We start from the raw sequence: 25,342 nt of genomic DNA on the forward strand, positions 1-25,342 counted from the left end.
TTAGTAATCCTTCTTACCTCCTTCAATGTGGTGGCATTCTTCATTTGAAATACAATTCATTTGTTATTTGTATTCCATTCTGAACTCCCCTCACTCGTGGTTGATTTTCATCATGCTTTGGGTATGAGGAACATTATTATGGTTCCAAAAGCCATAGTTACACGAAAAGAGATCTCAGAACTGTCCCCCCCACCCCCTTCATCCTTCACACCCTGCTATTGTTTCCTCTTCGTGCCACAATATTCCTACCTACCCTCTGTAAATAACTAATCTCTTTAGTTCCTGGCTTATCTTTCCTTATTTTCTACAAATGAGCCAAGACATTTGTATTTATTTACACGCACCTCTTCTTTCTTCCATGAAAAGTAGCACATTACACTTCTTTGCACTTTGCCCTTGCACGTAACAATGTATCCTGGAAATAACTCAACATGGATTCAGAGATCTTCCTCCTCCTTTTTCATAGCCAAATAGTACTCAGCGTGGACATGCTACGTGCAGTCACTTTCTCATCGACATTTACATTTCTAATATTTGCAATCAAAATGCTGCAATGAATAGTCTCGTGCAAGTTTATTTTTGTATTGTTGGAAGTGCAGCTTCAGAGAAAATTCCCAGCACTGAAATGCAGGGTCAAAGAGCAAGCACCTTTGTGTGTTTTTTTTTTAAGTTTATTCATTGATTTTTGAGAGAACCGGCGGAGAAGGGGCAGAGAGGGGACGGAGGATCTGAAGCGGGCTCTCTGCTGACTACAGAGAGCCTGATGAGGGGCTTGAACTCAGGAACCACGAGATCATTACCTGAGCCGATGTCAGATGCTTCACCCACTGAGCCATCCAGGTGCCCCAAGAGTGAGCACTTTTGAGGTTTTTTAGGTTCTGACAAATTCCCCACCAAGGATGGGGAATTTCACTCCCACCAACTGTGCAGAAGCACCTGTTGCCCCATAGCCTTCCCAGAAGTGTGGTTTGTACTTCTGTTTTCATCAGCCTGAGAGGTGATATTTTCTCACCATGGGTTAGGTTTGTACATTTTTCATGTTTAAGGGCCGTTTTTACATCTTAATGTGTGTGTGAGAGTTTATTTACGAACTTTCTCAATTTTTCTATCAGGTTTTTAGTCCCTTGAATGTTTCATTCTTTATATAGCAGAAATATTAGACCTTTGTCTATATGTGCTATAAATATTTACTTCCAATCTTTTGACTTTATGGTATTTCTTGCTGAGGGACTTTTCTATGTGTATGTAGTCACATGTATCCATCTTTTATCATCTCTATAATATGCTTTGATTTCCTTTAGTATATGTGTGGTCTCACTTTCGGACACTTAGACATTGGGTCTATTTGGAGTTTACTTTGCATACAGCGTAAGTTTACTTTGCATTCAACTTTTCCCAAATGGCTTTCAGTTGGCTCAGCACCATTTGTTAAAAAGTCTCTTTTGCCTATGATTTGAGGCTTCTCCCCCCTCCTGAGACCTGGGGGAGCATTTGACCCAAGATCCTGGCATGAGATGGAAACATTAACCAAGACAATGAGATTCCATTCTTGGGTCTAAACGAAAGAGCAACTGTCAGAAAAAGCCCCAAAAGGCCAACAGGGGACAAGGCTGGAGCTGAGCGACAGGAAAGAAAGCAAACCAAGGAAAGTCGGACGGTGCTGAGGTGGAATGAAGCAGAGATACCAAGCAGCTCATGAGGCAGAAACAGAAGAGATGGTCCCTGGGATCTCCTCGGCTCCGCGACAAGCCTCTCTGGCAGAAACAGCTCAGCGCAGACAAGCTCCTAAATCCTGACGTGCTCCATGGACAAATACACAGCCACGACAAAGGAGGAATTGTCAGCAAGTTAAAAAGGTTTATTGTCATTCCGGGCTCCAAATGAGCCCAGAAGCTGGGGGTGATCCGTGGGTTAGTAAGTTGTTGTGGAGGACAGGATGATGGACAAATCCAGGCACCCGATGTAAGTCCACCCTTCTTCATGGAATCCTTGCTCCACAGAGCAGCTGCTGGTGGGTTCTAGCTCTTTCAGTGTTTGCCCCAGCCACCCTGACAGCGTTCCCAGGCTGAGACCTCATGATATCCGCAGCTCACAGCTTGGAGAGGCTGCGTCCTCCTCCCTGAGGGCTAGAAGAGCCTACTCCGTGGGTCAGACACCTAGGTTTGGCCGTATGGAGGGAGGGACAGTACAGGAGGAGCGGTCCCACGACCAGAAGGACAGGGAATGCAGGTTCGTATGTCAGAGGTCGCAAAGTGGCCATCCAGGGCCGTATTTCCCCACTGACAAGTCTGTTAGGCCCTTTTGGCCTGCACAGTGTTTTCATCAGTTGCCAATATTTAAAAACTGTAAGATTTCATAGAAAAGTCTGGATTTCTGGGCTTTGCCGGGGGGGGGGGAATGAGAATATTTGGCAATACTGAGGCCACAACATTCTCCTATGACACCAAGTGGCCATAGCTTCACACCAGATGCCCCTAAGGGCTGAATGCATCCTTTCTAACTCATCCCAGGCCCCGTCATCTCTGATAATATCCAGCTCAAGACTGGACATCAGCTGCCTTATAACAATGGATATATGCTGCCATAAAAAGGGGAAAAAAGATGACACACCTGGAAGCAATATGTTCCTGGTGGCCCTGGTCGCTTGTGCTCAGCTCTGTAGGCACCTGAGTTTGTAAACTATCTTAGACACATGAGAGCATTCTTAAATCCCTCTCCCAGAACAGCCCTCCACCATATGCCCTGCCTCTCCAGGATATGCTATGTCTCACTGTTCAGTGAACGAATCTAGAAAAGAATACTGAATTAATCGTAGGAGTTAACGGAGGAACAGCCCAAGATGAGCTACTGCAGCCCCTTTGTTGTAAGAGGGGACTGGAATGAAACAACTGTTAATACTCTCATTCTGCTTTGGAGTCACTGACCAAAAAAAAAAAAAAAATTTTTTTTTTTTTTTTTAAAGAAGATCATGAAGATATTTCAGGAAACCAAGATTGGGTCAGTCTGAGCTTGAGGTTACAAAATATATTGGTCCTATTCCTTGACTGTTTAGAAACTGAGTTAAGCTCTGAGAAAGCCATTGGGTTGAGGAGGAAAATGAAGCAGCAGGTACAGCAGGTGTCTCGGGCTATCAAGAACTGCCCAGCTCCTCCCTAGGTTGGCGCTGCCTAGCCATGTCTAAAATGTCAGCGGAATAAAATGATTTTCAGCAAGGGTAGTGCATCATTGCAGAAATGGGCCTGAAGGGGGACAGAGAGTCAGGACTGGACCTTGGCAAAGGCAAGACAGAAGAAGGGGGCTCTCTTCCTGGTCCCCCTTCATTCTGCTGTGTGGCTGGCGCCACCTTATTTGCCCTTCAGCGAGGCAGAGATCTTGACACAGCCCAGACGCTCCCCGAAGCTGCTGAGGACCGTCTTGATGCGGTAGTTGCCGGAGCTGAGCCAGCTGGGCACCTCCAGCTCGGGCAGGGTGAAATCAGTCTCAGGCAGTGAGTAGACGCCCTGCATGAGAACCGGTGGATCACAGGTCAGGGGGAGCCTCCTGATGCAGCCACGAAATGCCCCTCCTCCCACTGTCGTGGCAACCACGCGAGATTTGAGATTGCATAGCACTAAGGACCATAGAGGGGTACAGCTAAAGGGCAGTGGGGACACACTGCCCCTCAAGTCTCCCAGTTCACAGACAGATAAACCAAGGCTCCTACAAGATAAGCGATGCGGGATAGATCACCCCCCACTTAGACATCTAGGTCTGCAGGAGGAGAATGCAAGAACCCTTCTCTCCAGACCCCACATCTTTACTCCAGCCACAGAAATGACGCACTCCCCCCCGGAGTACTTACCGCTTTGAAGGGACAGTGGCAGGGAAGTCCATAGGTGCGCAGGGGCTCTGGGCAGGGCTCCCCAGGGGGAGTAAAAGTGTCAATTATTTGGCAGAAGTCTTCATAGGTACAGCTGCCAATTTGTTCCACACACGGGATTTTGGCCCAGAAGCCAGTAACTTCTTTTTCCAAAGTCAATTCCACCTGGTGAGAAACAGTTGGAAAAAGTGTAAATTCCAAGGCAAGCATACCAGCTCCTCTACACCTTTAAAAAAAAGGTCAGTATTTTATTTTAATCACAGAATTTCTAGTTGGATGGGGTCTTGGAGATGTTCGGATTCAGAAATGACAACATTGTGGCACATGTCCCATTCTTACCTTTTCCTGTGCCTTAAAGGTTTATTTATTTTTGAGAGAAAGCATGAGCAGGGGAGGGGCAGAGAGAGGCTACCAGTGCAGAGCCCAACACGGGGCTCCAACTCACCAACCGTGAGATCATGACCTGGGCTGAAATCAAAAGTCAGACACTTAACCAACAGAGCCACCCAAGCGCCCCAATTGCTGTGATTTTTTCCCCCTTCACTGAACCACGGTCTTAGATTTCTTCAGATAGTCATTTCCATTGGTTAAAGCTAACACTTGAGTTGAAATGCACTTGTCCTCAAATTGCTAACTGGCTAATTGGCATTGCTTCCTAGACCTCCCTTCTCGGCCCAATCTTGGCTTCACAACCTTTCTCTGTGTAAACCTTCAGGCAGCTACTGCCGGCAGCTTGGAGTTGGCCATTCTTGGATCAAACCTTCTCTGTATAAAAGACAGAATTTGAAACAGGAATTTATAGGGAGATCACTGTGGGATCGATGTAAGGAAGATTTTCTTAACAATCATAGCCAGGTCACAACAGACAGAACTACCGCAAGAAGTGGCGGGCTTCCGGGACCCAGATGGGGAAGCCCCTGAAGGACCCCTGCACCCAGGGAGAAGCTGGATGAGAAGATCTGTGATGCGCTTCACACCTCCATGCCGTCATGACCCTACTCATGTTCTAGAGGTTGCGGCTGACCCAGAAGTGGCCGGAGCTCAAGGCAGACAATGCCAGCTGTGCGTGGCACATGTTAACATTCACTAAGTGAGCAGTCTCTCTGGACCATGTTCATGCCCCACCAAATGTATCCAGGGAAAACAGGAAAGGGCAGGAGGAAGTTAGCTCATTCGAGCATCTGATTCCTTATGGATGTCGTGGCAGGAAATGACAACGTTAGGATCCCTTTCAGCTCTGACATTCTAGCATTTCATGTTTCCCAGCCTCCAGGCTCACTTGATTTAGGGCTTTTGTTTCTTAGAGACAAACCCTGGTGGGCACTTATTCCCCCAGAGCCTGCTGGGCTTAGAAGGCTGACTCCCCAGGCTGTTAGCCATCCAACTGCCAGATGTCAGGACCCAGGCCCAGGACAAAGGGAGATGTCAGTGTAGCCTGTATTGTAATCCCAAGTGGACCAACTCAAACCACTTCCCCCGCTGACCTCAGCCCACTCGTTACCCTGTATGGTCCCCTCCCGGCCTTTTCTGCTCTCCTGCCAAGGCTGCCCCAACCCCTTTGCACAGGAAGAGTGGTTGGGAAGCTACTCCAGCCTCGTCCTAGAATTGTGCCCTGGTGGGAAGCTACTTCTCTCAGTTTCCTCCTTTCCCTGACCTGCAAAAGCAGGATATTTTAGAGCGCCTAGCTTTCTCACACAACCCCACGGAGTGAGACAGAGGCTGTAAATCACTTAGCATGGTGCCTGAAATCCAAACGTTAACTTCTGTGGGACAGCCTGTCCCACCTTCTCTCTTAGCCAGTACCGTCTCCCCAGCCCTTGCTTCACTGATACCTCAATGAAAATGGTTGAGCCGGCTGTGCCCTGAACAAGATGAGGGGACCAGCGGGGGCCAAGTCCTGCCTGGGGTCTTCCCACCAGGCCAGAAGGAGCTGTATCTGCCAGAAGGAGCCGTGCGTCCCGCCCCCCACCCCCTCCCAGGACAAGCACAGCACAGGAGCTACTCCGTGGGAATGCACAGAACAGAAGGCAACAGGAGCCTGGAGGCAGCAGCCAGGCCTACCATTTGGGGACTGCAAGCCCTGGCTCACTTCCCAGTCCCTGTTCCCAGCCTACTTGCCCCCAAGGCTCAGGAAAGCGAGTACTGTGGGCGATAAGTTCGGTCATCTCTCCAGCCCAAGACTCCCTTGGCAGGTAGATAGCTCAAGCTGAATAAACTTCTGTGTCATGGGACCTGCCCTGACAACAAGATAGACAGAGGCACTGATAGGTAAGCGAGGCGGGATCCCCACTCCTGCCAGATGGCAGTCCCTTCCCCATCAGGCCTCCAGTCCTCCAACCCGACAATGGAATAGTTGGATCTCATGATCTTAAAGAGACCTATCAATTCTGACATCCTAAGTGTAAAAATTTCTTACAGGTCAAAAAGAAATGGTTTCTTTTGGCTTCCACCACAGGGATAGACACACAAAGGCTCTAGATCTAGACACTCTGATAGCAACTGAAGGGGAGCCATTTGATGTGTTGGGAAGAGGGTGGTTATAAGGCCTCAGGCAGGGGCACTGCAGGTACATGACCTTAGTGGGGGGAGGGGGAGAGGCCAAACGGTCAGGCCTGAAAGCCATATGTCTGAAAGCCCAAAATAAGCACCTATGCCAAATGAAGCAGCAATTTCTGATTCCTGAGGACAGGAAAACTAGGGTCCGGTCTGGAACTTTAGGGAGGGCCTAGAGAAGGGAGTTAGAAACAATGCCAAACCAAGTGGAGCAAGTTAAAAGAGGAAAAGGGAGCTCCTGGGATAGGTCCCGTCTTGCCCATGGCTCATGGAATCCGGGGCATCCAGCATCTAACCACTGCAGCAGAGGCTACGTCCATCCAGGCCCAAGATGGGACTCTGGATTAAAACAAACCCACGTCAGCAAGATCAGAGGACGAGAACGAATTGGCTCTCCTTCTAGCAGGCTGTGTGGGCCTGGACCACTCACCCTCCTCTTCAGGCCTCAGTATCAAGGGGTGGAAGTCATTGATCTCAAGAGGCCTCCAGGTTCATAAGGGTCTAGAGTCTGAGCAACTCTCCCAAGGGGGTCTCTGCCAGGCAAGGAAAGTTCTGGAGCACTCTCCTGCAAGCACACCAAGCACTAAGTCCACCTCCTTGCCAGAAAGAGTTCAGGGGCAGGGAACACAAAAAAAATACACCAGCCTTGAATGTGCTAATAATCACATGACCAGGAGTTGGGGGTGGGGGGAGGCAAGTCACACCTTCTAAGAGTCTCCCGTTCCCTTATCTGGAAGATGAGGCTAATCATCTTTTCTCCTACATAAGTGTTCAGAGGCTTTCATTTAATCACTAATAAGCACATACCCTGAAAAGTAAAGGAACTGAACCAAAAATATATGTGTAAGAGAAATGTAGGGGGAGGGAAGGGGCTAAGAGAATCTGAGCACAGTGTTTACAAAGTGCAATGGCCCAAAATTTATGAGAGGTAAGGAAGGGGAGGTCCATCTCAATGGTCTTTGAAGAACCCAGGAAAAGCAGGCTGGGGACAGAAGGAGTTCACCGGCTTTTTCTTTCCAAGTCAGTTGCACAGCATCATGGGAAAGCCAGCATTCTGTATGACAGTGAGAGGAGGGTGCGAGGAGAGCAAGCATTGTGGCACCTGCCGGAGAGCCTTACACTCCAGATGCAGCAGAAGAAGCATGGAAATGGCATTTGTGTGACCCTTATAGATGATCACTTGATAAATAGCTAAAGAAAATGCAATGATCTGGGTACCTGGGTGGCTCGGTCAGTTAAGCATCTGACCTGTTCAGGTCATGATCTCATGGCTTATGAGTTCAAGCCCTGCATCAGGCTGTGTGCTAACAGCTCAGAGTCTGAAGCCTGCTTTGGTTTCTCTGTGTCCCTCTCTCTCTGTCCCTCCCCCACTCATGCTTTCTCTCTCTCTCTCTCTCTCTGTCACTCACAAATAAATTAAACATGAGAGAAAGTTGAAAAAGAAAACGGAAATGCAACGATCTAGCCTGGAGAAGACTTGGGAGGAGGTGCAGGGGAAGACAGGGCCCAAGAGCTATCCACACATCCAGGGCTTCTGTCTGGGTCAAAGGGGCCACAGGAAAAGATCGACACTAATTGAACTATTAATAAGAGTTAACATGTATTGAGCAGGTATTATGCAAAGCACTCTCTATGTTATTAACACAGTAAATGTCCATGTGAGAAGTAAGTGAGATGATTCATTTCCAGAAGCACCAAATAAAAGCTGTGTTGTCTAATTAACAATAGGTTTACAACCAACTGGAAAATGTATGAACCTCTCCCCTGCCACGGTGGAATCCCAAACCCTTAGGCACTTCCAGGTTGTTCCCTTCTCCATTTAGCGGGCTTTGCAATGAGCATACACCAAAAAACTGATGTCTGTGTCACCTCAAAGAATGTACATTTGTTCCAATCAGACTACTTTTTGGCCTGACGTGGGCATAGGCCACTTCCGGGTAAGGCTGTAACCTCTGTAGCGCTCAGCCAATGGGGAATCAGGGGAGGGACTTGCAAGCTAGGAGATAAATTGTCTGCTGTAACCATCTCGAGTGTGCCTCTCCATCAGACACCCACTCTTGCAAGAACGTTGATTAAAGCCTCGCTTCACTGTGCGCTGAGTCTCTGTGTCCCCCCTTTGTCGGGGGCAGTGGGCTGATTTCTCACAGTCCATAAGCAACCTCTGAGGTAGCTGTGATTCAGCCCGGGCTAAGGGCGGCTATAGGGACAGATTCCAAATCAGAAACCTTTTATTCTTTCTTAATTGTTTAAATATTTTTTAGAAAGAGAGCATGAACGAGAGAGAGAGTCAGAAGGGGAGGGATGGGGGGGAGAGAGAGAGAGAGAGAGAGAGAGAGAGAATCTCAAGAAGGCTCCACCCTCAGTGCAGAGCCTAAAGCGGGTCTTGATGCCACAACTGTGAGATCATGACCTGAGCCGAAATCAAGAGTTGGATACTCAACTGACAGCCACGCTGGAACCCACAGAAACCTTTAAAAAAAATTTTTTAAGGTTTATTTATTTTTGAGAGACAGAGACAGAGTGCAAGCGAGAGAGGGGAAGAAAGAGAGGAGACATATAATCTGAAGCAGGCTCGAGGCTCTGAGCTGTTAGCACAGAGCCCGACGCAGACCTCAACTCATGGACCACGAAATCATGACCTGAGCCGAAGTCGGACGCCCAACCAACTGAGCCACCCAGGCACCCCAGAAACCTTTTAAACAATCAAAACAAAACTGGTGCTAGAATAGATCTGCAAAAGGACAACCCGAAGGGCATATCAGAATATGGTATAAAGACACCAATTCAAAATAGTGAGAAGGACTACAATGTATGGTATATAAAAAGCCTTCATTGAGGACATCCAGACGGCCAACAGACACATGAAACGATGCTCAGCATCCCTCCTCATCAGGGAAATACAAATCAAAACCACACTGAGATACCACCTCACGCCAGTCAGAGTGGCTAAAATGAGCAAATCAGAGAACTCTAGATGCTGGCGAGGATGTGGAGAAACGGGCACCCTCCTACACTGTTGGTGGGAATGTAAACTGGTACAGCCCATCCGGAAAACAGTGTGGAGGTTCCTCAGGAAACTAACAATAGAACTCCCCTATGACCCAGCAATAGCACTGCTAGGAATTTACCCAAGGGATACAGAAATGCTGATGCATAGGAGCACATGTACCCCAATGTTCATAGCAGCACTCTCCACAATAGCTAAAACATGGAAAGAGCCTAAGTGTCCATCAACAGATGAATGGATCAAGAAGATGTGGTTTATCTATACCATGGAATACTACATGGCAATGAGAAACAATGAAATCTGGCCATGTGTAGCCACATGGATGGACCTTGAGGGTGTTATGCTGAGCGAAATAAGTCAGGCAGAGAAGGACAAATATCCTATGTTTTCACGTATAGGAGGATTAGGAGGAACTTAACAGAGGACCAAGGGGGAGAAGAAGGGGGAAAATGGTGGGGGAAAGGGAGAGAGGCAAACCATGAGAGACTCTTGAATGCTGATAAAAACTGAGGACTGATGGATGTGAAAGGGAGGGAGGGATGGGCATGGAGGAGGGCACTTGTGGGGATGAGCACTGGGTGTTATGTGGAAACTAATTTGGCAATAAACTATTTGTAAAAAAATAAAATAAAATACATTCTGGAAGAAGAAAAAAAAGCCTTCATTGTCTGTAAAAGAAAAAAGCATGTAAATTTTTAAAAAAAGCATGTAAATAGCCACCTCCCAAAATAGGCAACAGACATGAACAAACTGGCTCTTCCCAAAGTAAATACAAAAGGCAAAAAAACTTATAAAAAGACATTTAACCTCATTAGCAATGACATAAAATACTGGAAACCATTTTCAGAAAATGCTCAGTATTGGGGAGCCTGGGTGGCTTAGTCAGTTAAGCGTTCGACTTTCGCTTAGGTCATGATCTCGCGGTTCGTGGGTTTGAGCCCCGCGTCGGGCTCTGTGCTGAATGCCAGTTCAGAGCCTGGAGCCTGTTTCAGTCTATGAACCCTTCTCTCTCTGACCCTCCCCTGTTCACGCTGTCTCTCTCTCTCTCTCCTAGAAATAAATACAACATTTAAAAAAAAAAAAAAGAAGAAGAAAAGAAAATGCTCAGTATCACAAATGTGTGGAAAAAAGCAAATCTGTTGCTGGTTAGGGGATACATGGGCTCAAACATCTGGAGGCAATCGGACAATAAGGTGTTTATAACAGCCAAAAAATAAACAAAAGCCAGACAAACAAACAAAAACCTACCCTGGAAACAAACTAAATGTCTGACAATAGATTTGTTAAAGATATCAGGATAGATCTACAAAGAATATTTCAGCCAAAAAAAAAAAAAAAATTAGGTAGATTGATGCCAAATACCTTACAAAGAGGTATAGAGGGGCGCCAGGGTGGCTCAGTCGGTTAAGCGTCCAACTTCATCTCAGGTCATGATCTTGCGGCTCGTGGGTTCAAGCCCCACATCAGGCTCTGTGCTGACAGCTCTCAGCCTGGTGCCTGCTTCATATTCTGTAAGTCCCTCTCTCCCCCTCCCTCGCTCAAGCTCTTTCCCTCTTTCTCTCAAAAATAAACATTAAAAGAAAATTTTTTAAAAAAGAAGGTATAGAACATACAGTATGATGCCCCCCAAAAAGCAAGTTTAATAGCACATGCTAAAAACCCCATTAGTGTGGGAAGGCTGGGTGGCTCAGTTGGTTAAACATCCCTCTCTTGGTTTTGGCTCAGGTCATGATCTCACGGTTTGCAGGTTGGAGCCCCACATCGGCCTCTGCACTGACAGTGCGGGGTCTGCTTGGAATTCTCTCTCTCTCTGCCCCTCCCCTGCTCACACACTCTTTCTGTCTCTCTCTCAAAATAAATAAACATTGGGGGGAAAAAAGCATTAGTGGAAATGTACATATATTTACCCCTGTAGAAAACATTCGACAATACATAGATAGTTAATAATGACTCTCATGAGGAGTTAGATTGCAGAAGGACATTCACAAGGAGCATGGCTTATTCATACATGCCCACTCAAAATATGTGTGTGGGGACAGTTCCCAAGCCTAGTGTACCAAATGTTGAAAGTGCTTATCCCTTATCACTGGGTAGTGAGATTTCAGGTGAGTTAATTTTACCCCTTTTGACCATGTATATTTTCTTTCTTTTTTTTTTTTTTACTGAAAAACAATAGCTCAATTTATTTATTTATTTATTTTTTTACAAATAGTTTATTGTCAAGTTGGTTTCCATATAACACCCAGTGCTCATCCCCACAAGTGCCCTCCTCCATGCCCATCTCCCCCCTCCCCCCCACACCCATGAATCCTCATGTGTATTTTCTAAAGTGACTACACATTACTTACTAACGGATGTGCCTGCTTGTCCAAAACACAATCGCCCAACTGGAGCTATCAGGCAGTCTATGAATCTACACATCCTTTGTGGCTCTGGGATCCCAGGACTGGACAATTACTTACCGTTGCCTGAGCATTCCTCCCTCAGGTCCCCCGCCAGCTGGCCCGTGGCACTTTCCTTCCAGCACCTCCCCGACCCCACCGCCCACCCCCAGACTCACCTTCTGAGGACTAAGGAGGGGGACTTTGGTCCAGGCCTCAGCGCTGACAGTCAAGTTCCCAGGAAAGGCAATGGGGTCAGGTTTCAGAGTCAGGGTTTTGATCACGACAGGGTCCTTGCCCTCATCACAGTTATCCCAGGAAAAGCTGCTGAGCTGGGAGGGCCAGAGACAATCAGGCAGAAAGAAAAGAAAGGTTGGCAAAAGGAATTTTCATAGGTCGGAAACAACAGAACAGGCTACGGATGGTGTGATGTTGGGCAAGAGACCTGGCCTCCCTGAGCTTTATCTGCATGCAACTCCATGTCGGTAAGCCCCAGACAACATTTGTACCCATTTCCTAGGCAGGACTATCCTAAAAGACTCGAAAGACATCATCTCCCAAAAGTGTGCTGTAAAGTATAAAGCATGATATACCAGACCTTGAGCTTCAAAACCAGTGACTAACTACATCACCTTGGGTAGGTACCTTCTTGATCTCCCATGCTCCCCGCCCCCCACCTGTCTCCAGCCAGTCTTGGCATCTCTTTAGAGGGAAGCCCCCAGAGGATTCACCTTTGCAGCCCCCAGCACCTTACTCAGGTCACACCTGTGCTCAATTCACGGCCAGGACCAGGCCAGGAACAATAGGAAACGTAACAGTGGGAAAACCCACCTTCAAGGGGTATGCAATTAGCCCAAGGAGAGACTAGGACACACATGGGAGGACCCCCAGCGGGCTGCTCGTTGATGGGCCCCAGTGAATGAGCTTCACCAATCCCAACCAGCACTTCCTTCCTCCCATCCTATTACCCATCCCTTCCCCATCTGAGTCACCCTCCCCCCACGCTGAGCCAGAGGTCTCCAGATTCCACCATCTTGTCTAGCTACACAACCGCTGACTCCCCACTCCCACAGAACCCTGCCTGCCTGTCTACGACCTTTAACATTTCCCGTATTGTGCAGACTCTGCTCGCCCTCTCATGCCCTTCCAGCCTCCTGAAGACCACCCACGAGATACCTCAAGTACTCCCACAATGAGCATCCCATCTTGGAAGGAAAATCTGCCACCCCCACATCCCCCAGCCAACCCTCATCGTCAACACAGCCGGCAGGGCCGAATGGAAACACCTAACCCAAGTTAGGCTGACAGATTCTCTCTGCCTGGGAAATTGAGATTAAGGCAAAAATCCCTACGAGGACTTTGGGCTTTGTGGTGTCACTGGGTCACAACCTTTGGGATGAGGCCAGATCACCTAGACCTGTGACCCACGACCAAGCCAAAGTTTGGGAAGAGACAAGTACTAAGGGCTCTGCTGGTTTCTGGAAAAGGGAACAGAAGGGTCACCCCCACCCCTGACCCACCCACCAACCCCATCTCAGGAGGCAGTCTGGGGTGGCAGTGAAAGGCACGCCTCTAGAGTGAGACAGAGGGTAAATCAAAGCTTTAGTCAACAGGTGTAGCTCAGCCACCATATTATGTGATTCTATAGGCCAGTTTCCCCTTTGGCACCCCAATTTCCACATCTTTTAAGTGGGGGCTTTATTCTTTCCTCTCAGGGCTGTAGCAAGGGTGATAACATGTGTGTAGAGCTCTTGACACAATGCCAGGCCCAAAGCATGAACTTACTCACTAAACAAGGGCCATTAGATGGCCCAGCCTCCACTTGCTGCCGTTAGTTTCAAGAGATTCCTTGTACACTTGAAGGAAACTTCTCCTCACTTGAGCTTTTTGGAATTGGGTTTGTCCCTTGGAATGAAACATGACATGAGGAAGAAAAGCAGAACAGGGTGTGATTCATGCTTGCATGCCCCACAGCCCCTTCCACATGATAAGTGCCAATAAACGTTTCCTTCAATATTCATCCCACAAATATTTATGGAGCAATGATCACGGGCCCTGGGCTAAGTCTGTGTTAATAGCGGTAAACAATTAGAAATATTCTTGCCCTGCCTTGAGGAGCTTACAGTCTAATGTCAATAAATATTACCCACCATTATTTCCGAGCACCAGACAAGACACAAACAGTGATAATGTTGAGAGTAACAAAGGACTTACTTAAATAGGGTGGTAAGGAAATGATACTTAAGCTGGACTCCCACAGGATGAGGAGTCAGCCGTGTAAGTATGGAGAGAAAGAATGTTCTTTCCAGGCAGAGGCAACATGGGCAAAGGCCCTGTGGGGGGAAGCTTAGTAGGCCTGGGCACTACAGAAAGGCTGTTAGGCTAGATGTAGTGGATGACCGACTCGGGTAAGGTGGGAGGGGTGGTAAGGTCACTTCATGTAGGACCTCATCGGTTATAACTGGGACACTGGATTTACTGTAAGTGCAATGGAACCCCGTCACGAGAGAGCACCACAGCCTGGTTTGTGGTTGAGAATGGATGGAGAAGGACAAATCTGGAAGGGGGAGGCCAGTCAGGAGGCCACTGTCAAATGAAAGAAACATCTGGACTTAAGAGTGGGCTCGGGGGAAAAAAAAGAGTTGGGTTGGAGTATAGGTTGGAGGCCTAGCCATTTTCCGGGGCTGCTTTCACAGATTCTCGGGCAACCTAAGAACTGATTCCAGGCTCAGGCAGGTGCCCTGAATATCCTGTTGGAGCTGAGGAATTCCCTCCCTTCTCTTAAGCTCCCTGTCCTTCACAGAACTGGGGGAGGCATAAGAACTGGGTTTCCTGGTGCCTGACTAGAGGTTTCTGTAGCAATGGATTCTGCAGCTGGGTCTAGTCCCATCTGGAAAAGCAGGCATGAAGGATTAGCAATGTCCACTGAGGGCCAAGCCTGGGCCAGGGGTCCCCTCTTATCTGCAGGGGATACTTTCCAACACCCCCAGTGGATGCCTAAAATCACAAATGGTCCTGAGCCCTATATATACTGTCTTTTTCTATACATACTTTCTTAATACATACGTATGATAAAGTTGAATTTGTAAGTTAGGCCCAGGAAGAGATTAACCACCTTAACTAATCATAAAATAGAACAATTACAATAACAACCCACGATTACGTGAATATGGTCTCTCTCCCTCAAAATATCTTATTCTACTGCACTCACCCCCCTTGTGAGGACTGGCTTGAGAAAGTGCCTGTCCGGTGAGATGGGAGTGAGGTGCAGGACACAGGCACTGTGATATAGCATTAGGCTACTATTAATGAGGATTTTAGAAGGAGAATCATCTGACTCCAGACTGTGATTGACAAGCTAACAGACACCACGAAGAGCAAAATCACGGATAAGAGGAAGACTACTGTATTTGCAATCCCCAGTATAGGCAAAGGGGAAAGGCACAGATCTGGAGGCAAAAATATGGGTGACTAACTCAAATCTGGGTTCCAATCATACCTCAGCCACTTGAGGTTCAATTTCGTCATGTATTACATGGGCATAATTCTGTCTTCTCGCAGGGCTACTGGGAGAATGAGAAGTTTGTACAGAATATAAGGTCACCACTCCTCGAGGCTGGCAACCCATGAAAACACAAGACTGAGAAGCTGTCATAGATCAGAGGAAACTGAGGAGACAGAACATCAAAAGCACTGTGGTGCCCTGGACTGCATCCTGGAAAAGAAAGAAGGCATTCATGGGAAAACCAGTAAAATCCAAATAAAGCTGAGAGTTTAGCTAATGGTGATGAGCCAATGTTGATGTCTCAATTTGGACAAATGCACAATGGTAACATAAGATGTTGATAGGAGGGGAAACTGGGTGAGGAGTAAATGAGAACTCTGTACTATCTCTGCAACTTTCCTGTAAATCTAAAACTATTTCCCCAAAACAGCTTATTAGAAAACACACACACACACACACACACACACACAGCACAGAGTATGTGCACAATAAATGATGGTCATTATACAGTGTCACAGAGTCTACTAAGCACCTATTGTATGCCCAGCACAGGATCAGACATTCTCCCCTCTGTCTAATGCAGGTCACAGCCCAGCAACATGTGACTGGTTAATGCTAGAAGAGGAAATGAAACTCAAGTTTCCAGATGTTTAAATGTTCACCATCACCCCACTGCCGTTATCTGCCCCATGGTCTCAGGCAGCGGACTCTGAATCACACGAGCCCTGAGAAAAACAGAATGCTACAAGTTGTGCAGTCTTAAGTGAGGTCCTATCCTCTATGGGTGTGAGTGAGGCGAGTGAACTTGGGATGTCTAAGGGCCTCCCCCAAACTGCTGATCCAAAGCCCTCTGGTCTGGGATGGCATCCATGGCCAAGACATAGAAGAGAATGGGGATGTAGGGCAAGTTGGAGCTCTAGCAAGATTGCACCTCAAAGCGGTCAGCCCTGGAACCAAGAGAAATATTCTCAACCTACATTCACAGACAAATTGTGAATCCTCTAGGCAAATAAGGCCAAGAGGTCCTTAAGCCTTCAATCAACAGGCAAAATAATTAGACCCCTTGCCCCTGGGGCAGGTTGAGGCCAAGCCTACTGGCTTGAATCACTTTTCTTGTTTAAGATATTTGAAGCCTTTCCATTCATGAAAGCATCTCCCTTCAGCCACGTCCATCTAAGAAAGGTAGGTTGGTATCATCATGCCCATTTTATAGATGAGGAGACCAAGACTCAGGGAACCCAAATGCCAGGCCCAGAGATTAGAGACATAGGAGGGATGAGAAGTCAAGCCTCAGTCCTATTCCACTTTCCCCTACACCACACTGTTCCTCTCCTTGCTCTAAAGCGAATATTTCCGAGGTGGTTGGAGGAAGGGGATCTAGGCTGGGCCTCTCCTAAACAGCTGCCCATAGCTATGCAGCAAACAGGCAATGGAACTAGGCTTCTCCAGGTCTCAGAATGACAGAACTTCCCTTTCCAAGGGTCTGGAGCATGGGGTGAATGAGAAGTGAAGGAGGAAGCCTGGAGGCTGGGAACTCTTCATGAGCCGTAACCACAAGCAGTGCGGCACACGACTGGATCTCTGTCACGAGAAAAACAAGTGTGGGTCTTCCTGCCTCTCAAACTCACCCACCCATCAGGACAAGCAGAGCCACAGAGCTGTACAGAAGGGGAGTGGAAGGGGCGGGCCGGGGGGAGGTGCAGGTAAACAAGGATGAGGCTCTGGGCCTGGGAGCTGCTCCTTAGTCTTGCAATTCTGCCAAATTTCACTCAGACGTTGGAAAGACGGCAGGAGTAGAGACGTGCGGGAGATTAACCCTTCCCCAAAAGTCTGGAGCAGAACAAGGCCTCATAGCCCAGACTCACTCCCAGAGGGTGTTAACTGAAACTCAGAGAGAGAAAAGGACCTACTCGGTCTCCCACAGTTAGGGACTCCGGGAGGCTCTGCCACAGATAAGGAATTCTAGAAACCAGAGTGGCCGCCCCCATAAATCCACCCCGACCCACAAACCCCCAACCGGGCCGGCATGCTGGGAGCAGCCTCGGAAAGGAAAGGGCGCTCACCTGTTTCAGGAGGACATCCGCAGGTACCGCAGGGCTGGCGAGAAGCAAGCCCAAGACGAGCAGGAGCTGAGCCTGTATCTGGGGACTCATCGCAAGCGATAGGTTTGCGCAGGCCTAACTACTAGGTCTGTGTCGGCGACGACGCCTTTAAATACTTGCCTTCATTTATTATGCAAAGCCGGACATTGCTATGCAAAGCTGAGCGCTGAGGTTTGCCCCGCCGGGTCTGGATCTGAGGTTCCTAGGCCTGGTGGTAGCTCTCTCTCTCCCGACTCCGCCCCCGAGAGGTTCCTACTGGAGCCCCTCCCACCGCACAAGGGCGTCAAGCCCCTCCTTCTGACGGGCGTCAGCAGAGCCGGGGTGAAAGGGGAGGGGCTTGTGGGCGGGGCCGGAGCGAGAGGCTGGGGGGGGGGGGGGGGGGGGGGGGGGCGGGGGGGGGGAGGGCACTTGTTTGGGATTCTGTCTCTTTTCGTCTGTCNCGTGCATTCCTGGAGCAAAGGTCACATTCCCCGTTCGTATTACTCTTTCCTGTATTCGTGTTACGAATTACTATGTCCTTTTAATAAGTATAATCATAATTGTAATAACTGAGAGTAAGTGCTTTAATGCATGCTAAGCACTGTTAAACACTGATAAACACTTAATCCATATTTTTGCGCCATTTTACCACTCATGAAAACGTACACGGCGAGATTAGCTTTGACAAGGTCACAGAGCTAGGAAGTGATAAAGGAAGGATTCTGCTTACATAGTCCATCAGCCAAGATTTTTTAAAAGGCCTGATAGTAAATATTTTAGGCTCTCAGTCCGTATAACCTGCATTGCAACTATTTAATTGTGCCTTTATAGCTCAGAGCAGACATAGACAACACATCAGCTAATGGGCATGTCTGTGTTCCAGTAAAACTTTACTAATGAAAATAGCCCACAGGCCATAGTTTGCAGGTCCCTGTTTTAAATTTATTCTTAATGTTTATTTTTTGAAAGAGACAGACAGAATGTGAGCAGGGGAGGGGCAGAGAGAGAGAGAAAAAACCACAAAATCCAAAGCAGGCTCCAGGCTCTGAGATGTCAGCACAGAGCCTGACACGGGGCTCAAATTCAAGGAATACGAGATCATGAACTGAGCCAAAGTAGCACAACCGAACCACCCAGGCAACTCCCCCCCTCCACAAATTTAAATTCCAGTTAGTTAACACAGTGTAATATTAGTTTCAGGTGTACAATATAGTGACTCAACACTTCTAAACAACACCCTGTGCTCATCACAGCAAGTGCACTCCTTAATCCCCATCACCTATTTTAACCATCCCTCTACCCACCTTCCCTCTGATAAGCATCAGTTTGTTCTCTATAGGTAAGAGTCTCTTTCTTGGTTTGTCTCTCTCTCTCTTATCTTTTTTATTCCCTTTGCTCGTTTGTTTTGTTTCTTAAATTCCACATATGAATGGAAATCATATGGATTCGTCTTTCTCTGACTGACTTACTTCACTCAGCATAGTATTCTCTGGCTCCATCCATGTCATTGCGAAGGGCAAGATTTCATTCTTTTTTTTGTGCTTGAGTAATTTTTCATTATTTATATATATACACCACCTCTTCTTTATCCACTCATCAGTCAATGGACACTGGGGCTGTTTCCACAATTTGGCTATGGTTGATGAAACTACTATAAACATTGCAGTGCATGTATCCCTTCAAATTAGTATTTTTGTATTCTTTGGGTAAATACCTAGTAGTGCAATTGCTGGATCATAGGATAGTTCTATTTTTAACTTTTGAGGAACCTCCATACCGTTTTCCAAAGCAGCTGGCAGTTTGCATTCCCACCAACGGTGCAAGGGAGTTCCCCTTTTTCCACTTCCTCACCCACAGTTGTGGTTGAGCAATTTTCACAGAGCTAGAACAAACAACCCTAAAATTTGTATGGAATCACAAGCACCCTGGATGGCCAAAGCAATCTTGAAAAAGCCAAGCAAAGCTAGAGGCATCACAATTGCAGACTTCAACTTACATTGTGAAGCTGTAACAATCAAAACAGTATGGTCCCAGCACAAAAAATGGACACAAAGATTAGTGTAACAGAATAGAAAACTCAAATGAATGAGCTGGTGAGAGAGAAATGATATGGTTAATTAATCTTTGGCAAAACAGAAATGACTATCCAATGGGAAAAAGACAGTCTCTTCAATAAATGGTGCTGGGAAAACTGGACAGCAACATGCAAAAGAATAAAACTGGACCACTTTCTTACATCATACAGAAAAAATAAATTCAAAATGGATTAAAGGCCTAAATTTGAAACTTGAAACCATAAAAGTCCTAGAGGGGAACACAGGCGGTAACCTCTTTGACACTGGCCATAGCACTTTCTTTCTAGATATATCTCCTGATGTAAGGGAAACACAAACAAAAATAAACTATTGGGATGACATCAAAAGAAAAAGCTTCTGCACAGTGAAGGAAACAATCAAAACTAAAAGGCAACTGGCAGAATGGGAGAAGATATTTGCAAATGACATATGTGGTAAAGGTTTAGTATCCAAAATATATAAAGAACTTGTAAAACTCAACACCCAAAAAATTAATAATCCAATTAAAAATGGGCAGCCTGGGTGGCTCAGTCGGTTGAACGTCTGACTTCAGCTCAGGTCATGATCTCATGGTTTGTGAGTTCGAGCTCTGCGTCAGGCTCTGTGCTGACACCTGGGAGCCTGGAGCCTGCTTCAGATTCTGTGTCTCCCTCTCTCTCTGCCCCTCCCCCTCTCACACTCTGTCTCTCTCTGCCTCTCAAAAATAAAGAAATGTAATAAAATTTTTTTAAAGGGCAGAAGACATAAATAGACATTTTTCCAAAGGAGACATACCAATGGCCAAAAGACACATGAAAAGATTGTCAACATCACTCATCATCAGGGAGATGAAAATCAGAACAACAAGGAGATATTACCTCACACCTATCAGAATGGCTAAAATCAATGTTTTTTTAATTATACACTTTCCTCCCATTCTGATCAGCTCTTCCCTCTCTCACCTAGAACAGCATCTTAATCATACACAAGTGCACTTCCAGGCCTCTTGAGGTAGAAGACTTGTCCAATGAAGCTTGTCCAGCAGAAGCAAAATTAGTACTCATCTCTCCTGAGGTGCCTGGCTGGCTCGGTCGGTTGAGTGTCTGACTCCTGATTTCAGCTCAGGTCATGATCCCAGGGTTGTGGGATGGAGCCCTGCATCTATCTCTGCTCCGAGCCTGGAGCCTGCTTAAGATTCTCTCTCTCTTGGGGCACCTGGGTGCCTCAGTCGGTTGAGGATCCGACTCTTGATTTTGGCTCAGGTCATGATCTCACAGTTGGTGAGTTTGAGCCCTGCATCAGGCTCCCCGCCTGTTTGGGATTCTCTCTCTCCATCTCTCTCTGCCTTTCCATACCCCCTCCCCGCCAGTGCCCTCTTGTGCACTCTGGCTTTCTCTCTCTCAAAAATAAAGTAATTAATTAGAAAAAAAAAGATTCCCTCTCTCCCTCTCTCTGCCCCTCTCCCCACTCATGCATGCACTCTCCCTCTAAAATTTCAGGAAAAAAAAAACAGAACTCACTTCTCTTAAAACTGATCTTAAAGTGGTATGAGAGATATTCATGTGGCTGCACTTGCTGGTGGCTGTGTGGGTGGTGGGTAGGGGAACTGGGTGCCAGTGCCAGGATCCCCAGGAACCTCACTGGGAAAAGAGAGAGGGGGGTGCACTGACTCCCTTTCAGCATCATTCCTTCTCCATCTTTGTACCTGCCAAAGCCCCTCAACCCCATTACCCACTCCCTCCCCACTCCTAAGTACCCGGCAGACTCCACAAGAACTTCATGATCTTGGGCGTAAAAAGTTAATGCCACCTTGGAGGATCTCTCCATGAGCAGGCACATTCCTCGTGGATGGGAGTATTTGACAGCTCCATTTGAAGGGCTCTGGAGGAGATGTTGGAGGCCACAGACACAGTGACCGGAAACCGAGACCATAACCAAAGTGGAAGGTGAAACAGGGCAGCGGCTTGTTCAGAGCGCTTGCCCCACATCAGGCGGACCCAGGCCTTTGTCCAGTGAGAGACTCTAGCTAGGACCTTAACCTCTCTGGCATCAGTTTCCTCATTTGCAAAACAACTATANAAAAATTCTTAACACATTTTTTAATGTTTATTTCTTTTTTTGAGAGAGACAGAGCGACAGAGAGCAAGAAGGGGAGGGGTAGTGAAAGAAGGAGACACAGAATCAGAAGCAGGCTCCACGCTCCAAGCTGTCAGCACAGAGCTGGACATAGGGGTCAAACTCATGAACCAGGAGATCATGACCTGAGCCGAAGTCGGGTGTGTAATGGAAGGAGCCACCCAGGCGCCCATTAACTTACAGGTTTAACAGCTGAACTATATAAAGGCCCTGCCCCACCCTCATCATCCCACCTCATCCCAATAATGTCTATTCCAGAAAGACAATCAGTAAGTAAGGACATAAACAAGATATTGATGAGGGACCAGAAGGCAAGCTGAGGGCCAAGCACAAGCTAGCCCAACCCCCTCCTACCCCCAGCTGGGATACATGTGATATTCCTCAGGCACTCTTGGCTGCCCAAGAACAAAAGGAAAGGAAAGAAAACAAATGGTTATCTGAGAAAGACCCCACAGTCTGAGGACATGAGTCTCCATCAGTTTACAAATATCTTAGTAAATTACAAGAAAAAGGCAATGCTATCAATAGCCTAATCTCCAGAAACCTATAGACTTAATTTCCGGTTGCCTAATATCCCCTTTCTCCATAGTGATGGGGGAACAGAGGCAAGAAGGAAATGGCGGGTAAAATTAAATTTCCTTATACCTGCAGCCCATTGACAAATACTTGCGGCAAATATGGAGTAGAACATTTCTCCAGGAACCCCCTGCTGTCCTGAGGTTAACGCCTTACTAGAGGAAAAACAACCTTAGCTTGACAACAGCAAGGCCCCAGGTACCTTAGGAGTCCTCTTTAGCATGTCAAAGTCCTTCTGGAAGCTTCAGGTTTGCCTTTATCTCCCCCAACTCCGTACTATATAACCAGTCACTCCTCACAACCCCAGTGCAGCTCTTTCTGCCCACGGGTCCTGTCCCCGTGCTTTAACAAAATCATCTTTTTGCACCAAACACATCTTCAAGAATTCTTTCTTGTCCATCCACTCTGAACCCCCACCATTCCAAAACTTCATCAATATCCCAAGAGTAATTATACCAGAAGACAAGAAATACAAAGTGTGGCGAGTTGCCTTCTTCAGTCTGGTAAGACTTCTCTGAGGAAGCAGACTTTGACCACCCTGGAGAGAAATGAGAAACATGTGGGGTAAGAGCCAATGTAAAACTTGAACCTGGTCAAGACCACCAGGCCATGGTTCCCAGCAGGCTTCCACACCACCATCATCTAGGGAGCTTATAAAAACCCCTATCCCCAGGCCCACCCTCCAGACCAATTACATCTAAATCTCTGGCATTGGTGTATTTTTTAATTCCAGGCAATTCAAATATGTAGCCAAGATGGACATCCAGTAATGTGACGCAGCTGGCAGACGACAGGTGCATCCGTACATAAAAGTGTCCTTGAAGAAATCACATCCTAAGAGTGATGGGTTGGAAAACTGGAAATTGTATCACCCGAACGTTCATGGTCATGGGCTTCCTGAAGGAGTAACAAGGTCAGAGCCCCAGAATAACATGGTCCAGGATGACCTACGAGTCGTGCTGGTGTGTGGTGGCAGTGAATGTTCCTGGGGACCCAGCATGTGCATAAAGCTGGAGTGGTGAGTTCGGGGAGTGTAATGAGGAGTGCTTATGGGTATGAGGAACAAAGGCAGAAGAAAATGGTAGATGAAATTAAATTTCCTTATAACCAGCAGCCCATTGACAAATACTTGAGGCAGGTAGAATATGACATTCCTCCAGGGACTTCCTACTGTCTTAATGTTAATGTTCTGCTAGAGGAAGAGAACCTTAGCTAGGCCTCCAGGATCTGTGAGTCTTCTTAACATATGAAAATCCTTTTGGAAACTTCCCATTGCCTTTACCTCCCCCAACTCCCAAGTATATAATCAGTCTTTCCTCACAATCCTGGGGCAGCTCTTTGTGCCCACGGGTCCGGTCTCCAGTGCTCTAATAAAACCTTTTTGCACTGAGGACACCTCAAGAATTCTTTCTGGGCTTTCACCTCCAAACCCCGACGCTTTCCACATCACTTACCGCTTCAAATGCCTATGAAGCCGGCACAGAGTCAGATGCAGAGGTCACGGACATGCAACACCAGCCTCAAACATGATTTGTTTGCGAGGTGTGTCTTAGAAATTTACTTAGTTGCTGGTATATAATAAAAACATGAAGGAAGCGATTCCTCATTAAATTGTGGACTTCCAACTTCTTCTGAAAAATCAGAGAAACTGGACACACCAGCCTGCACTCCCACGGGGCAACAGTCCATTGAAACTGATCTGTCATTGACCCTTTAGGTGGGGTCTGGGCTCAGCAGTCTCCACACCGCCTCTAGGCTGAGCATCTCCTCTCTTTTGTTACAGCCTGGTCTCTGTGGGGTTTCTACCCAAGTTTAGTCTGGACACCTGGTTTTAAATCATGGCTATTCTGGTTAGTACAGGATCATTTTCAAACAGAAGGTAAAATCATAGCACTCATACACATAGAAAATGAGCACACGTGAGAGATTTTATTTTTTATATTAAATTTTTTAATTTTATATTTATTTTTGAGAGACAGAGTGTGAGCAGGAGACGGGCAGAGAGAGGGAGACACAGAATCCAAAGCAGATGCCAGGCTCTGAGCTGTCAGCACAGAGCCCAATGTGGGCTCAAACTCACTAACCATGAGATCATGGCCTGAGCTGAAGTCAACACCCAACCCACTGAGCCACCCAGGTGCCCTGAGATTTTTGTTTAACTTGAACTCTACTGAGGGAAACAGATGCTACAACTAGTGCAAACAAAAATCTGAAGAACACATTTGTAGATGGGGAATATTGAGGTATGGGTACAAATTGGGGGCAAAGCTGCCTCTTACCAGGGAGGTGGGGAGACGGGGGAGAGAAGTCAATTTAAACTCCACAGGACAAGCATTCACATGTCCATAGGCAGCGATGATTTTCCATTGTCATGAGTTATCTACTTCAGAGGCAATGAAAGGCACAGAGCCCCCCAGAGAATCACACACAGATATCAGATATCAGATACGGAAGGGGATGCTCTAGGCAAGAAATAGTTTTCCACTGAAGCCAAAATTTTTTCCTCTAAATGGTCAATGGCATTTCTGACTTTAGGAATGCCTTCTTGTCTCCAGGCTCAGGGCCACACCCCTGGGCAGGACTGCAGAGCTGATCAAAGCACCACCTGCTTCTCACCTCACCTGTCTAAAACCTTAGCGCCTGGAGGACTGACAGTGCCCTGGGGAGCGGGGCTGGCCTGGTCAGGCAGGCCCCATTGGCTAAGGTGCCTTGGGAGTTCCGGCCAGGCCTACCTGACCTCCTCTCCCAGCCTGAGTCTGAGGGCCCAGAGCTGGAGGCCCCTGTACAAAATCACATGGCTCTGATTCCCAAAGATTTTTATCTCCTTAGAGCCTTTGCTTAGAGCTGTGATCTCCATGCTGACACACACTGAAGTCACCTGAGGAGCTTTAAACAAACTACCTGAGAGCCCAGGCCCAGGCTGTGCCCCAGGGTGGGCCCTAGACATCAGCATTTTTATTTATTTATTTTTAAATTTTTTAATGCTTTATTTATTTCTGAGAGAGAGAGAGAGACAGCATGAGCAGGGGAGGGTCAGAGAGAGAGGGAGACACAGAATCTGAAACAGGCTCCAGGCTCTGAGCTGGCTGTCAGCACAGAGCCCGACACGGGGCTAGAACCCATGAACTGCGAGATCATGACTTGAGTTAAGTCGGATGCTTAACCAACTGAGCCACCCAGGCGCCCCTAG

At 47.2% G+C, this 25,342-nt stretch overlaps 2 protein-coding genes across 3 annotated transcripts in view; one reads left to right on the top strand and one right to left on the bottom strand.

Moving 5' to 3' along the window:
* SLC36A3 (solute carrier family 36 member 3) overlaps window positions 1–15,586 on the top strand; it is a 49,882-nt gene extending 34,296 nt beyond the window's left edge. The window contains exon 11 of one of the 2 annotated variants that reach the window (XM_077768992.1): window positions 15,362–15,586. In XM_077768992.1, the coding sequence (XP_077625118.1) occupies window positions 15,362–15,398 (37 nt within the window). In that variant the 3' untranslated portion in view covers window positions 15,399–15,586. Of the gene's footprint in view, window positions 1–12,320; window positions 12,433–15,361 lie in introns of those variants that run through there. The other variant, XM_077768990.1, reaches the window with a different exon arrangement.
* On the bottom strand, window positions 1,835–17,644 carry GM2A (ganglioside GM2 activator). The gene is made up of 4 exons (XM_077768994.1): window positions 17,369–17,644; window positions 11,980–12,132; window positions 3,842–4,024; window positions 1,835–3,500 (listed from the first exon to the last, which is right to left on the bottom strand). The coding sequence occupies exons 1-4, from the start codon at window positions 17,456–17,458 to the stop codon at window positions 3,345–3,347; spliced, it is 582 nt and encodes a 193-aa protein (XP_077625120.1). The 5' UTR covers window positions 17,459–17,644; the 3' UTR covers window positions 1,835–3,344.
* Between the last annotated feature and the right edge of the window lie 7,698 nt (window positions 17,645–25,342).

Source organism: Crocuta crocuta, unplaced genomic scaffold (genome assembly GCF_008692635.1).
Source record: "Crocuta crocuta isolate KB4526 unplaced genomic scaffold, BGI_CrCroc_1.0 scaffold340, whole genome shotgun sequence".
Classification (NCBI taxonomy): domain Eukaryota; kingdom Metazoa; phylum Chordata; class Mammalia; order Carnivora; family Hyaenidae; genus Crocuta; species Crocuta crocuta.